At 42.5% G+C, this 15,931-nt stretch overlaps 2 protein-coding genes across 3 annotated transcripts; both read right to left on the bottom strand.

Moving 5' to 3' along the window:
• Positions 1–3,456: 3,456 nt before the first annotated feature.
• zdhhc18a (zinc finger DHHC-type palmitoyltransferase 18a) lies at positions 3,457–11,522 on the bottom strand. 2 transcript variants are annotated; one of them, XM_053432706.1, is made up of 10 exons: positions 10,877–11,522; positions 10,636–10,796; positions 10,209–10,358; positions 9,477–9,614; positions 9,315–9,366; positions 8,241–8,343; positions 8,042–8,154; positions 7,829–7,934; positions 5,820–5,890; positions 4,996–5,137 (listed from the first exon to the last, which is right to left on the bottom strand). In XM_053432706.1, the coding sequence occupies exons 1-9, from the start codon at positions 11,107–11,109 to the stop codon at positions 5,849–5,851; spliced, it is 1,098 nt and encodes a 365-aa protein (XP_053288681.1). In that variant the 5' UTR covers positions 11,110–11,522; the 3' UTR covers positions 4,996–5,137; positions 5,820–5,848. The 2 variants fall into 2 exon arrangements, with proteins under 2 accessions (XP_053288680.1, XP_053288681.1); XM_053432705.1 differs by lacking the exon at positions 5,820–5,890 and having other exon boundaries at positions 3,457–5,137.
• Positions 11,523–12,528: 1,006 nt separating this feature from the next.
• Positions 12,529–15,234, bottom strand: pigv (phosphatidylinositol glycan anchor biosynthesis, class V). The gene is made up of 3 exons (XM_053432543.1): positions 14,900–15,234; positions 13,483–14,649; positions 12,529–13,376 (listed from the first exon to the last, which is right to left on the bottom strand). The coding sequence occupies exons 1-3, from the start codon at positions 14,960–14,962 to the stop codon at positions 13,089–13,091; spliced, it is 1,518 nt and encodes a 505-aa protein (XP_053288518.1). The 5' UTR covers positions 14,963–15,234; the 3' UTR covers positions 12,529–13,088.
• Between the last annotated feature and the right edge of the window lie 697 nt (positions 15,235–15,931).

Below are 15,931 nucleotides of genomic sequence, written 5' to 3' on the forward strand. Positions count from 1 at the left end.
TTATCCTCTGCAAAGTAACCACAGCCTTCAGATAAAGGTACAGGAGTGAAAGGTTCAGTGTTTCTTTTTTGGGAAGTGTAGAAAAGCAACTTTAACTAGGGCTAGGTTGCAGCAGCTCTAACGGGCCCGAGCACAGGCATCTTGTTTATTTTTTTATAAACAGTGGAAGCAACGTGTGGAGATAAAACCCGTCAACAAACTAGATATCTTCCAAATAAGTCAGGCTTGAAAACAGTGCAGCATCAATAAATAAACAGTGATGTGTAATCTGCTGGCAGCCGAGCTTTGATATGATAAAATGTCCGCAACCAAAGCATTTTTCAGTGGATTGACTGAGGCCATATCAAGCAGTCGACGTGATACCAGCTGCTGTGATAAGGTCTGACCCACTGGTGCCTTGGTGCACTAATCCAGCTCCATGGGACATATTCAGGTTTCCATGGGGAGCTCTTTCCACTTCACTGTGCACGGCCGACGTTTTTCCACTGCAGGAACCGAGGAGAACTTGTACTTTTTTATCTTATCTGTACCCCTGGAAAGAAAGAAAATAAACTCAAAAAGCTACTAGCTGCAGTTTAGCAGGTATGATATCTAAAAGTGGAAATAATTTAGTCAGTCAAGGCTAAATATCAAGATCTAGACTTTTACAAGAGGGAGATACAGGGGCAGCCAGATTTGGTTGAGCACTATAGAATGACTAAATGTGTGTGTATGATGTGTCTGGGATGGTGATGAGGGTTTGCACTTCAACTGTACTTCCTAACTATTGTGCATGTGTATGCACAGTATGCACTTTGTTTATAATTATCTACGCAAAGAAGGTTATTTCGTTTTATGTTGTTTGTTGACTGGGTGGAAGGATACTTTTTTACTTTTCGAAACGTTGCAACTGTTTTCACCAATTTCCCAGGGAATCATTCATGAATGTTGATTCAGGGGGGCAATATCTATAAATGTGCATAATCTGGTTTTAATTCAAGGGGACTGGTGGACTTTGCCGACCTTATGTGCTCTACTGAGTGCTATCCAGTTTGCATTGGTTTGTTTGTTAGCAGAATTACGCAACAATTTTGGAGTGGATCCAGTTTAACAGACAGATTGAGGATTTGTCTTCACTTTCTTTAACAGTGGAGCCATCTGCTCTCTGATCATCCATCTAGTTTTTTTCATAGAATAAGCGCTTGAAGATTGGAATGATCTGGTTTGATATTTATTTTGTGTGTGTGTGGGTGATTCGATGTATGGGCCCCCGGGTTCCTTTACCTTGGTGCTCCCAAAGTTCCTTGAAACACCCCTGTGCATAGAAATCTGTTTACACTCAAATCTGTAACGTATATTACATGTGTCAACACATCTAATACACTAACCGGTAAATAGCACTGGCGTAATCCATCATAAGCTATATGTACAGAAAGACTTATGGACAAAGTTCCCAAGTATCCAGATAATCAAATCCACGCCTTTTACACCCAGAGGAATCCACAGAAAAGCACTTTGTAAACATATGGTTAAGTACAGACCAAACTCCACACACCCACATATATACAAACACACATTGCATTGCCAATGGACATTCTGTTAAGAAAAAATCTTTATCACCTTTGGTTTCAGATAGGATGCCTGAGTTGCAAAATTCCTCTCTGCTCTGACCCTGTTTGTTAGATCAACACCCTCCTAAATTTTTCTAAGAAATTGTATCCACTTGCAGGAAAACACAAGTATAAGAACTGCAGACGACATTGGCTGTTGTTACTCTTCAACATCCAGGGTTCAGATTATCCTCACCACCATGTGCCCGCAGGATTCGGTTGTTTCATGTTTCACTGGCAGAGGCAACAAACTGTCCCTGCTGGCAGCTGCTTGGCTCTGCTCAGTGCAGGGTTAATTATATCCAGTTCGACCGGACAGCACATAGAGAAAACACTCTTAGCTCTGCACATTAACGCAACAGCGATGCTGCCCCCCCCTTGACCGTGAGTCACCTGCTCTGTTTTGCAGAGGTACACTTCACTTCTGCTCTGCTCAGACCAGCGAGCTATGAGAAAGAGACTTGTGAGAGCATGACACAAGGCTGCACACATGACAGCAGGGCCTAATGGGGCTCGCTGAAGAGGAAGGAGCATGTTGACTCACAGTGGACTTGAATGACAGCGGTGAAGGGGGTTTTCTTCCAGGAGATGGAATTGATTTGTTTTAAGTGAAAGAGGTGGCTTCCTGTCATGTTCGGTTAGTGCATGTCCCCAGGAAAACTGAATGGATTAAACAAGGGAAAGAATCCCATCAGACAATGATGTTTTTGATAAAATAGCACATGTACTGTTTCTTAAAAAGAAAAGAGTGAAAAGCGAAGTTCTGGCCTCATCCATCCTCCTTGGTCTGATCTAAGCCTATAAATAAAGCATCACCTTGGTTTCACTGAAATACATCCTCTTATTTTGAAAGCCACTGGTCCTCCACTGACTGGGTGGCCTCCTCTGTGTCTGTGCCACAGCAGCTGGGGTGAAAGAGCCGATACAGTCCAGCTACAGAGAAATCACCTGCAGGGATTTGGATCATCCATATCCTCAATGCAGCTGACAAACAAACCCACTCCACTCTGACGACCTGGTACATTTGACTGGTGTTAAATTAAACCCATCTTCAGGTTTGTATTCTCCTCTGCTGCAAACAGGTTGTAGTCGTCCTGGCGCTGGAGTTTTGTTTTTCCTTTTTGTGAGACACTGAGCCAAAGGTCTGACCATCTGTTTCATGTTAGCTGAAGACATACAGTAATCACCTGCCTGAGCAGGGAGGCTTTCAAAAGTCAGAGGAGATAAGCATTATAAAAATAAATTAAGAAATGCACTTAGGTCCTCATATTTTACAACATTACATTGTTCTGTTGTATAGAAACATCTTTGGTCTGATTCCAGGCAGAGCTTTAGCACAAGGTTATATCTCCGTCTCTTTCGCCTTGTTTTCCAGATGCAGTTAAAAAAAAATGTTATGTAAAAAAGCAAACGGATTCTGAATTACAAAAATAAGTTTATTAAAATAATTCAGTTTCATTGGAAAAATTAACACAGAGATTTCTAAACTGTGTCTTTCTGTACTGCTTCTTCAGCTGTTGTCCACCGTCACACTGACCCTTCATTTCTCAGAGAATAATTTATGGCTCTTTAGGAGGACTGATATTTACATGTTTAGTTTAAATGCAAATCCAGCTCAAGTGAATTTGATGTGGTTTCATCATGGGGACTGTTGGGCCTTGGCAGATGCATGTGCTCTATTAAATGCCAGCCTAATTTTAATTGGACCTGGTTAACAGCATAGTTTCTATAATGGAACTTGCGGAATGGAATAAACCACTTCAGATGGATCATTTGTGGGGAATGCTTTGCATTAAGAAACATGGTGAGACCTTCTCACAAAATCTATTCTTGAGGGAAATAAGAGCCCAAAAAAAAAAGACACAGGTCAACAAAACTGATCATTTTTATTGATTTAATGTTACAGTTCCACTGTTACATCCTACAAAAAGCAAACAAGTGTGTTCATACAAGCACTGCTTGCATAAGTGTCTATACAAACTACAGGGTCTGGATGAAGACTGATAAATGAATGACCCACTCACTATGGCAACATGGTTCTTCACAAACTCACAACCTATGCACAGCATCGATGCTCAGTTACAAACAAAAAAAAAAAAAAACCCAAACATCACAAGGCCTTTCTGCTAATACTTCTCAAGTCACTACTGGTCCTCTAGTAAGGCTGCAATCCTTATTCACATTCTGCCCCCTAGTGGCACAAATTAACACCTAACAAGAAACAGTGCTCCACCATGACAGACAGGGTTAGGTTTCATGCTGTAAGAGCAGTAAAAGGTCACAGCCATGAAATAAATAACCTACCCTACATAAGAGGCCTCATGAACTTTCCTGAAAACATTACCGTGCTCCAAGCAGTCCATTCGTCACTGGTAACCTACTGAGGCCCTGAGGCAAAGCAAAAGCAGATGCTCACTCAAACTGTGTCCCAGTAGATCAGATAAATAGGAACACAGTGTTTTAGCGATGAATACTCTGGGCCCTGAAAGCAGCAAAGTGGACATTACAGTATATGGTAGTCATTTCAGACATATGAAAGAATCTGAAGTGTCACCTCTCAGTTGCCATCTCCTGCATAAGAGCATTTGATGTACAAGACGTGCAAAATAAAGAATTGATATGCACAAAATGAAACATAAATAACTGACCCTCATCTTAATCAAAAACAGCCAAAGTGGATCCACCCACTGACACTGAGCAAATAAAGATGAGAGGAAATGATTGGACGACCTAAGGCTAACTCTTGAATGTATAATCCTGAGGCTCTCTGTGCCAGCTCAGTAAATATTTTGTTTCTACACTTCTTGCAATCCACAGTCAAACTGTATTCCCGGATTTAAAGACCTGTTTGCACAAGATAACAGGAACTTAAAACCCTGCGGCTGATGGCTTGAGGTTCTTTGGAAGATGCGAAGACATGTCACAGGCATCTCAATTAAAAGGTGTATAAAAAAATATCTCTATATTGTGCTTACGAATGTTACTAAGATTTACCACCATCCTGAAAGACACACATTGTGGATACACCTCACGGAACTAGAAAAATATCCAGGTAATGCTTGATATACTCATCAGAATGACATCTTGAGAAACCGAAGGCAACACAAATCATGACCACCATGTGACAACGTCTCTTTGTAGCCACAATCATTGCCTTGAATAATTCCACCAGGACTCTGTCGTTTCACCGGTGTTTACTAGGTGCTCAATCAGGGTATTAGGACAAAGCCATTGTCGGTTGCATCACCCAGAATCAAGCTGGTGCGACTCAGCGATGGCGAAGGAGAAGCAAGGCGAAACGCTGGATTCATGGAGTGCAGCGAGTCCCTCTTGCTGCTCCTGCTGAACGGGGGGCAAGGAGTGGCCCCCGACTGCCGAGCGCCTTGCTGCAAGCAGCCGACAGACGGGGAAGGCTCGGCGGAAGGTGCCGGCGTGCGGGAAACCTCGAGGCCGAGAGGGGTGGTCTTTGGGGTGCCGGGGGGGCACAGGCCGTGGAAGTCGGAGGAATGGACCATCCTGTCCAGCATGTCCTTTGTGCTCTGAGTGCACTGTGTGCAGAGAGGAAAACAGAGAAGTCACGATAAATTAAGGGAAATGGTCAGAATCAGAGTTAATGTTATGAAAAGCAAAGCTGCAATGGAAATTCTGCAGTGTGATAAAAAGCATTAGTTTGGATCATGAAACACAATGAAAGCAAAGAGTCAAATGAGGACGGATTGAGGAAGTGACTTAGATGGAGACAATGCAATTAGAAGACCATATTGAACAAGGGTACAGACAGATTTATAGACGTGAGGAGACGCTGCGTCTTCCTGTGTTTCTTCTGCCTTCGGTCAGAGTGAAAATGGAGGAAGGATTTATGCAGACTTGTGCATGTGCGGTGACGCAAACACAGTGAAGCCCCAGAAAAATGAGAAAAACACATTCGTCTAACTAGAGACAGAGAGAAGAAGGTTCAGCTCCATCCAACACTGAGTGAGTGAGCAGATGTTAATGAGACGATGAATGAGTGAAGCATGCTCATTCAGGTAAACAGCACCCAGCCCATCATCACTACAAACCAATCACTATGTCTAACCCACTGTGTTTGGCCTTAACAAGAACATACCATAGAAAGATGCCACTGTTAAGAGAAAACAACTTGAAATCTAAACAGTATGAAGGACGACACGGTGAATGACAGGTGAAGCGATGTTGTGATTGGTTTTGACATTCGACCCTAACCCTTACCATCGACCGTCTACAAGCAGCGCCGCCCTTCAGGCTATGCAGGACATAGAAAAATCCTGACAGTTCTGCTCCTGCCAGGGTGGAACGAATACAGCACAACACTGAGCGTCAAGTCATTTCAGTTACAGTCACATGAAATAAATTCATACCAAAGGAAATACAAAGAACAATCTCAGGGAATCCAACAAATGGAGAATTACTCAAATGAAGAAGCAAAGTAAACTTAAAACACAGACCAAAATACAAAAATAATGTTTATTTAACAAATATTTGAACACTTGTTTTGCTCTTTAGGCATATAAAAGATATAAATGTAAAAAATAAGAGTAGATTTTAGAAAGCGAAGACATTTGATATGTTGACAATATTGTGACAAATCTATTCATGGCATGTGACAAATGATCTGTATTAAAGTGCTGATAAATATAATACATAATATGATCAGACACTGATCTGAATGTCAAAATAAAAGGCAGTAGTTCAGTCCTTTGTGTGAACACAGCTTCACCCCAACATACAAGAAAACTCAGGAGTACAAGAACAAGGAGGTAGATACAGCAAGGTGTTGAATTCCAAATCGTATGAGCAAAAATGTTCACTTAAAAAAAGAAAAGGTGCAGTAAGTCAAATGTTTTCTCTCCCAAAGCCCCAAATAACCATCACATACTGTATCTGCAGGAGTGTGAGAGTTACTCATTAACTCAACAAGGAGCTCAACTTATGGTTCAGTGTAAAAACTCTGCTCATTTTCTTTTTTTATCTGCTCAGTGACGCCAAACATTGACTTCCAAGACATTTTGTTCTAAAGCTCAAAGAACACAGCAGTACTCTTACAGCATAGCGATGAGTCACCTCGTCAGCAGCTTTGATTCCTCAAATTAGCTACTTCAAAAATCACCTCCAGCAAGGAGGTCATGCTTTCACCCCCCTCGGTTTGTTTGTTCGTTTGTCAGCAGGATTACGCAAAACATTGCAAACCGTTTTCAACAAAACTGGAAGGACGAGACATTGGCTGACAAAGAACCCAATTAATGTTGACACAGATGAAGATAATATTCAAAAGTAGGGGACTTTTTTGAATTTTTTATCGATTGCATAGGGAAGTAGGGTACAGCGCCTAGCCCTGTCAAGACAGTCTCATCAAATTAAATCAAGCTGCACCAAATTTTACGGTCAAGATCCATGATTTATTCTCTGGGAAAACTGACAAATTGGAAAAGAAAATGTAATGGTTTCTTCCACGTCTCATATGCCACATCCGTCAACCAAGTTTCGTGGAAATCTATTGAGTTGTTTTTTTATAACTTTACTTTAAAACAAAAATACAAACCAACCAATAAACAAATAAACAGGAGTGAAAAACCTTTGAGGTAATATTTAGAGAGAAAAAACTAAATCAGCCACCTGTGTGTGCTATTGGGTGTGGTCCTATTAAAAATCCAGATGTAGGGGATATAAATGTAGCTTCATAGGAAACAATAATTTTTTTCAGTCGCTGCACGGTAACAACTCCGGCTTAAAACCTGTGTCCATGACGATTTGATGTAGCTGAGATCATTCAGTAGGAAATAAAATACGTCACAACAAACAAACAAACGTGACAAAATGGGGGTTGAAATTAAGGGGACCGTTGGGCTTGGCGGTGTTAGCTGCTTTGCTGTCAGCTATTCTACATCCTAATGTGAATATCTGACCATACACAATTTCCATTTCAAACCATCATAAGCTGAGCCCAAGTAATGTTGTTCAAATGCAAACATACGATTACTAAAAAAGGCACTCACTTTTACAAATTGACACTCGTTTGTTTCTGTTTTTATACACAAAACATACAAAATGTGCAACTTTCATAACACAGATCAAAATATTGCATGTTGTGTTGATTGTGGAGAACAAAGATGAAGGAACACAAACTGTGGAGAAGGCACACAGGGGGTCCAAGCTAACAACTACACAGCAGCTATGGGACTGACAGGACTTGGGAGAGACCACAAGCTGGTTCATCCTACCATGTGAGCGTCGTTCTTGGCCGTGAAGAGGGGCAGCTCGATCTCAGAGGCGGAGGCAGCAGAGATCGCCTCCTCAGGAGGAAGGAAACCTCTTCTGTCAATCAGACTGGAAAAATAAAACAGAAGAATATGTTATTTTTATTAAAATGTGGACTGGACCTGGAGTGTAACCATTGTGTGTGAGGATGGAGAAGATTTGACGTCTTCACTCACCTCGGGGGCATGGGGCCACATAACGTCGCACAGCAGTTGGTTATGATACTGTTGTAACTGTACGGGTTCCCAGAATCCTCTGCACCTCTTTTACTTGACCAGGAGCCCTTAATCTGTGCGGTGAATGAAGACAGTTGCTGTGAATTAGTGAATCAAGTCTAGTTTGAGAACTATAAACCAAACTATGTTGAATACTTACATCTTCGTTTGTCGTGAGGTTGGAGGCTACTAAGTATGTATGGAAGCCTGAGAGGCCCAGTATAGACCAGATGGAGAAGAAACAAATCACCAACTCCACCACAGTACACAAAAAAGAGTCAAGGCACAATAACATCATCCTTATCATTGATAATTATAGACAATTTTAAAAATTAACGTGACTGACATCTATGACAAGATTTTTCTGGAATATACAGAGAATTCAATTTGACCAAGATAAATAACCATCTTTTCTTCTATTATGGGCCTTTTTCTGTACAGTATAGGAGGTCCTCCAGCTACCTTATGTCTCTATCAGGCCTTACTGAAATATATTTATCAAAGGGTTAGGTAATTTGTTCAGAATTATAGAATGAATCTCTTGAACTTTTATACTATTTTTAATTTCAGAATATTGAGTATAATTACAATGGCATTTCTGTAAACTTAAGGGCTGCCACACCCCCATATAGTTACAACAATGTTTTCCTTCATTCCTACATGTGAGTTCAAAACTCACTGGTTTACATTTGTTTAGGCGTGTTTGAGATTTATTAAATCCATCACAGTGACCATGTTGCATATCAACTAAATTCCAAATCTAAATAAATGCCGTTATGGCCTTTCATGCTTATTTTTAGGAATGCTCACGATTTGAAATGTTTCTAAATAAAAATACAAATCAAATCATCTGCTCTATGGGATAACTGTAAGTCCCTATAAGATGACAGAATGTCATGCTTATCATGTGTGGGATGAGGAAATGATCCCACACCCTCTCTGTGACCAACACATCCAAACACTCTGTAGTCATGGGGTCTATATTTGTCTCGCCACTGACATCATCTCACAAGGCTGTGAGACAGCAAACCTACTACAGGAGAGCCATCTGGTAAAAAGCACTGCTTTGCTGGACGCTAACTCTCTGATCCTATTAAGCTTGGGCTTAGGCTGAGGAGTGAAAAATGACTTGTCAACTTTAACTAGTATTACATCTTGGCAGAAAACAAATTCAACAAGATGTCCTTCATCTAATAAACAGGAGAATTCAGTGAACATGTGGTAGAAAGGATATCTGCCAGGGCTCTCCTGAACAGCTTGAACAAGGCTTTTCCCTGCTTGAGAACCTGGAGAGAAAAATGAAAAACTTGAATAAAATGGTCCTTGATAACATAACAGGACCATCGTACGACTACTGAATGATATACGTGTCTTTCTACAGAGTGTGAATACTTACGCAGAGTGATGTGTGTGACGACACAGCCAAATATGAACGATGTCAGAAATGACAGGGAGATGATGAAGCTGTAGAAAAAGCGGTAATTGCGTTTGCCGACACAGTTCCCCACCCATGGGCAGTGGTGATCAAATCGTTCTGAGGGTAGAAAAAAGTGAACATACAAAAGATTAGAGGCAGCATTTTATAAGGTATATTAGTAATCATAAGGCAAAGTATCTAACACACTGGGCTGTAAATTAAATTATTCAGATCAGTGAAACCGAGAAATGACACCAGAGGTTTCAATCTGTAAGACTGGTATCAGACATAATCACGACCAGTGTATAATTATTGTTTATATAACAAAGGACAATATAAACTAAAATGTCAGCTCTGCCTTGCCAAAAAATGACTTTAGGCTTTTAAGAAAAATAGATTTTTTAGAGCTCACTTTGAAAATATGTACTCAAGTTATAAATACACTGTGAATGTAATTTTAGTAGTGGTGACGGACCTCAGACGACTGATGTGAGATCTCAGTCAGAGCTTTGTTTTGTAGTTTCTCTGTTTCATGTCAGATTCTGGACTCAGATTAAGAGCAACAACAGAGGAGGGTGGACCGCATGAGGCAAAATGAATTACAAACCCTCCTGCTGGTCACGCATCGCATGTTCCTCTAGGCTTAGTATTAAGTTGTTACATTTAATTAGAGCGGCTGGAATAAGTGGTAACTTCACAACACATCCTTACCCACACAGTTGTCGCACAGGCTGCAGTGGGAGGTTCGCGGAGGCCGGAACATTTTACAAGTGAAGCAGTATTTGAGCTTTACCACCTGCTGGTTGATGAGGATCTCCTTGGTTCGTGGAGGGGGGCGATATGTAGAGGATCCTGAAGTATCTTAAAATAGAGAAGCACAAGCAGAGAGACTCACACGTTTGATCCAAACAGTTCACACAAAGAGCAATGGGATGTTAGAACAAGGGGCAAATGAGCACAAGGAATGTTGTGTCTGGTTTTAGTGCATTGGAACAATGCTAGCTAGAGTAAAGCTGCTTAGGTGTTGGTCTGCAGTTCAAGACGAACACGACCCTCAGAGATCCCCCTTATGGCAAAGCTCCTTTACCCCCCATCTGTCCCACAGCTAGCATGCAATTCCTGTGTGCAGCTTTTTTACCTATCTGCTTCTCTATGTCTGCAGCTTCATCCGGGGTGGCCCTGGGCAGGATGCCGGGGTCTATGAAGCTGGTTCTCAGCAGGGAGACGACCACAAACACAAAAAGCACCGCAGCGATCACAGGTATGAAGACGGTCAGATGTTGCACCAGGAACGGGCAACTGCGAAAAAAGAAGAGAGATCCTGTCACGATCTTGATAGGAGCTTGATGCATGTCCATGTTAGAGAGGGCTCTACTCACTCGAATGCGAAGAAAAGGCCACAGGTGACGACAATAAGGCCCAGTGTCAGAGGGAAGACCCCGCTCTGTCTGGCCAGGATGATCCGCCCGTCGCAGTAGAAGCGGTTCTTCCCGGGGAACACTTCCCATTTCCTCCGCGGCCGCTGCGCCTTCTCCTCGGTGTGGTTCTGCGCCGACGAGGGCAACACCGCCAGCGCCCGCGGGTCGATCTGCTGGTACTCGCAGTTCTTCATGGGGTAAACAGTGTCCACCCCGCTGGGAGGTGGCTGAAGGCACACACACAAACACTCACTCACTCACTCACTCACTCACTCCCTCACCAAACACTCCCTCTATCGTTCTCCAGAGACTCTCAGTTCACTACATCTGAAGCACGACCTGCCCGGGCTAGCGCTCAGCTGTCCATCCTGGAAGCTAACGGGGGCTAAGCTAGCTAGCAAACCAGCAACAGCCTTAGTTTGACGAACCGAATCGAATCTCGAGTTGACTCAGGGCTAACTACCATGTTTGGTAGTTGAAACCAAGTCCGTCATTAAATTAAATGCTCAATTAGGTGAATTGACTCGCCTTTGTTAGGAGCTTTCGACAGGGAAGCGACTTTAAGCCTCTTGCGGCAGTTCACGTTTCTTTTTTCTCTTGCACGTCGGCCGACCTACGTCAGAGTGACCTCATCGCGCAGGACTCACCGCTGATCTGTGAACGACTCAAACCCAGTAGCTGTAACGGAGATGATTTGTAGATCAGCGCTTTAATTTCCCACATTATCAGATAAACACAATTCGTTGCAAATAAGTTAATGCTATTGTAGGTTGCTGCAACACTGATCTCAGCTCTTCACTTTTTCCGTGAGACTTGCCAGCATGTTGGAGTTTCCATTCTGCAATCAGAAATATACAGTGGAGGATAATTTATAGGCTGATACTTTACAGACACGCAGGGGCTCCAACACGCCAATGTAATTTGATCAATTAACAAATTATCCTCATTGGCTCCAAGAAATCTGGGATTTGTTTGTCTCACACCGATGATTCAATCTTTGTCAGCATGTGACCTTGGCACATAGATAAAGAAAAAAACTCAGATTTGACCATGTGATTCTAAGAACTCCTTGTTTAACAGCACATTGTGGAGCTCATAAGTGGGTAAATGCATAACAGGGGGATTTATTAGACTTTACATAAGGGATGTAAAATCCTAGCTGCCATTCAGACACACATTGAGGGTTTTTGTCAATTTTATTTTTAAATATTGATTTTTTTGGGGTGTTGTTTTGCCACACAAAACCAAATAAAAAACACTTCTAGAGGCACCCATGTTTTTTATGACAAACATCCACCTCTAATAGGTACAAATAGATGCCTGTGAGCATCATAATGGGTAACTTGTGAGAAGTCAGTGCCTGCTGCTTAGAAGTAAGACTAACTTGCAAGATAACAACCAAAGAACAGTGTTTACTCAGTGCGGAGTAGAGTGTTTCAGGATTAGGAAATGCTACATGTACATTTAAAGAGTTTGAATACATTTTGGTTCTAATTTATCACATTTAGTTTAATTTTCAAACAGATTTTCCAGTGCATCTGTGGCAACAAAGGTTCTCTACAACACAACATAGAAGTTTTACAATAATGAAAATAAAACCAAACTGTAGAAAATTCTACATCCACAAAATCTTTATTTTTTCCCCCCTTCACATCCAAAAGTCCCAGACTATAACTTGGAATAATTCTTCCAAACATGCAGTGCAATATTAAATAGTCAATAAAATCTGCTTCAGCAGAAATCAGAATTTTTTAAGTACAACCAAAGTCTTTCCAGGATTTATGACCAAAAGTTCACATTTGATCAAGATGTGCATATTTTTTTTCACTTCTGCATTTATAAATCAGCATGAAAAAAATGTAATTGTGTCGGTTACGTGTAGGACTGGGCAATACAAACATAAAAGCGTTTTGGTCTTTTCTTTGCTTTGGATTTACTTACAGTAATTGTATTTTTCTTTTGATAAACATGACTGACTTAATCTTGCTCTTGTGTGTTCTTTTACTTGAATGGTAATGTCCATATAATTCAAGAACGTACAGAACAATTGAACAATTACTGACACAAAAAAGGACTATGGATGATGTTATATTGTAAAAACACATGTGTTGACGATAAAAAACCCAGTCCTACACAGAAATATTGCATTTAAAGCTCGGAGTATTGTGGAAAGTCAAGTCCATGGCAAGAAGTTACAATGCAGTGCGAGCCCCAGCACCCAGTAAGAGAGGAAGTATCCCAGGATGCTCTGTGTGGTGGGAGAGCAGGATTTAAAATGTGGCAGCAGTGCAATGATGGGGTTCTGAGGTGTATGTTTGCATCCGTTTCTGGAGTGTGTCTGTAGATGCACGTTGGGGTTGGACGTTATTCTTCGATGAAGAAGTGGCTCATTGAGGAGGAGCAGGTGAGCACTAATCCAGAACGGAACAGGAGACGACGAGGCCATGAATCTGGTTAGAACCTAGGAATGGAGAATAAAAATTGGAATGAGTGGAAATCAACAGGCTGCTCCTCGCATCTGGACAGTTTAAATGTTCCGCAATTAGGTGATTATATGATTTACTCACCTGCACGTGCATGCACAAGGTTCCGAACACCAGGAGAACAGTAGAATGAACAATATACACAAACACCTTGGGGTTGAACATTCCCGGTGTGGGTTTGTCGAGCCCTTTAGCTGCACCCGTCTCCCAAAGTCCAAGTCTCAGACACAGTTCTGGATTAGCAAGAAAATATGCATATGCTGCCATTATGCCGATGGTAGCCATAGGTAGAGCCAGAATAAAGTTAGGTATCTGTTTCAGCTCAAAGTAACGGAGGAAGCCGACGTCCCAATACACGTCCTGGATGTGAGAGTAGAGTAATGGGAGGGGTCTCATGCACCACAGCGGCGGCGGACGGTTTACGTCTGGAAACCGATAGCCCTTCCGTTCGGCCAATGAGAGAAGAGCTGGAGGGATCAACTCCAGGGAGTTGGAGGGTGTGCAAAACGTCCTATACCCATAGTACTGGAACGCACAGAAGGGAAGGACAATAATCGCAGTTCCCAAGAGGGAGGTGAGCAGAAGACGAAGGATGACCCAGATGTAGTGGAAGACTTTAAGGTGGCCTTTTAACGTAGTACGATATAAACGAATCTGAGAGATGGCGTGCAGTGATGGTAGATACAGTAGAAATCCAATATTGACAAGTCCGTTGGATCGGGCTGCAGTGGCTATACTGAGGGCCAAGCAGGCTCTGAAGGTGAAACCTTTCTCCAGGAGGAAGAGGCCCCCGAACGTGAGGGCGGCAAACAGGCTCTCTGAATACCCAGCTGTCATGAACACATTGGCAGGGGTGATGCAGTAGAGGAGGCTGGAGAGCAGGGCGAGGCGTCTGTCCTGCAGGACGACCCTGCCGAGCGCGTACAGGGCGACCACGCTCAGCAGGAAGAGGGCGCTGTTCCCCAGGGCCACGGCCACCAGCAGACGGCCCCGCACGCTCAGCCAGCCGCTCAGGGGCCACAGCAGCGTCTCTGCCAGGCCACGCAGGACGACGGGGAAGAGGGGGAAGAAAGCAAAGTTGTGCTCATAGAGGTATCCTCTCTCGGCGATGAAGAGGTAGTGCTCGGCGTCCCAGTGGGAGAGGCCACCCAGCAACCAGTCCACTGTAGAGTCCAGATACAGAGGCTCCTCTGTCCGCGGGGGCTTGAACGCATCAGCTTCATGGTCAGGGATGGCTGCGTTCAAGACCGCCTGGGGGAAAACAACATTATACGGTTAAAATAAATCCTGATGTAATAAACACAGTAGCAGGTGGAACGTCATCTTGTCTGTTTGTCTACTCATCACACACGTGGTTCTGTGTATTGGCTGTCACACTTAGATACATGATTACAAAGATTCAGACAATAGTGGGGAATTAAGGTGCCGGTGTAAAGGCAGGTTAGCTACATCAGCACATCGTTAGCTTCATAGTTAGCCTACTAGCTTGTCGTGAACTTGCCTGTAAAACCAGCGACAGGCCCCTGGTGACTGTGGCAAACTCCAGCACTGCTCGGACATCCATAGTCACTGATGCGACGAACAGACCGTGGAAGAGCCGGTTGTGACGGGCCGGAGCATTGTGGCTGCTACCAGTCGTTCTCAGCAGGATCCGTCATGTTCTCCATCAAACATGTCCGGGAGGCAGGGACCGGGCGACCGAACGAGAATCTAGTTTGGTTATTTTTAGTGGAGGTTAAATATATATCTTATTAGAGAGAACCCCGTCTTCTAACAGCTTTGTTTATCGCTCGGCTTAGATCTTTGTTCCCGCATCCTCTCCCCCTGTCCTTTCACTTCCGGTGCAACTGTAAATACAATTTCAAAATAAAAGCTGGTGAATCAAGCCGAAGGAAGCTCACGTTTAGTTTCATGTACGATGAATAAAGTTAGTTTTCTTATTTAAAACCAATTAAGTTGTAGTGATTGGTTGAATGGATGGATTTTAGTTTGGCTTGAATCTACCTTAACTTTGCTCCACCCTCTATGACTACATTCTAACGTTATATGGATGCAGTGTTATTGTATTTGCAGCAGGTGGCGCTGCAGGCCGTCTCATGGACTGGATTTCAATCAGAGCAAAGACATACATCAAAAATGTGTATTGTTTTCTGATTGGTTCGGATTTAAGGTAAATCTACATTTTCCAGTAATGTTACTCAGTGTTTTGTATATAGTATATATGATGCACACTATATCAATGTCTGTTGTTATGGAGTGGTTTCACTGCGGTTATTTTAATTTGTCCCCTGATGTAGATATTAGCTGAAACTGTTAAGATGTGATGTATGTTCGGATGAATTACTTCATAAATAAATACATGTCTTATGTGCTGTGCTGCTGCAAGCTTTACTTTACCTAGTCTGTTTTTGAAAGATATTTCACTGATGTCTGTAGTGCTTCTTGGATTTATAGTTATTTTACTACAACAGAAACTGTAACAAGGTAAATACAAACTGTTACATATTTACAGATAAGTCCACAACTTTCCTGA

The sequence above is a fragment of the Pleuronectes platessa genome, chromosome 10, assembly GCF_947347685.1.
Source record: "Pleuronectes platessa chromosome 10, fPlePla1.1, whole genome shotgun sequence".
In the NCBI taxonomy this organism is placed as follows: Eukaryota; Metazoa; Chordata; class Actinopteri; order Pleuronectiformes; family Pleuronectidae; genus Pleuronectes; species Pleuronectes platessa.

Bases quoted from the DNA above. Each gene is read 5' to 3' on its own strand.
- zdhhc18a (XM_053432705.1), bottom strand. From the start codon at position 11,109: ATGAAGAACTGCGAGTACCAGCAGATCGACCCGCGGGCGCTGGCGGTG. The intron at 10,797-10,876 runs GTGAGTAGAGCC...CTTTTTTCGCAG, and splicing joins GGCCTTTTCTTCGCATTCGA to TTGCCCGTTCCTGGTGCAAC. The intron at 10,359-10,635 runs GTAAAAAAGCTG...CTCTATTTTAAG, and splicing joins AGACATAGAGAAGCAGATAG to ATACTTCAGGATCCTCTACA.
- pigv (XM_053432543.1), bottom strand. From the start codon at position 14,962: ATGGATGTCCGAGCAGTGCTGGAGTTTGCCACAGTCACCAGGGGCCTG. The intron at 14,650-14,899 runs GCAAGTTCACGA...GTTTTCCCCCAG, and splicing joins GCCTGTCGCTGGTTTTACAG to GCGGTCTTGAACGCAGCCAT. The intron at 13,377-13,482 runs GTGAGTAAATCA...CTCCATTCCTAG, and splicing joins CCTTGTGCATGCACGTGCAG to GTTCTAACCAGATTCATGGC.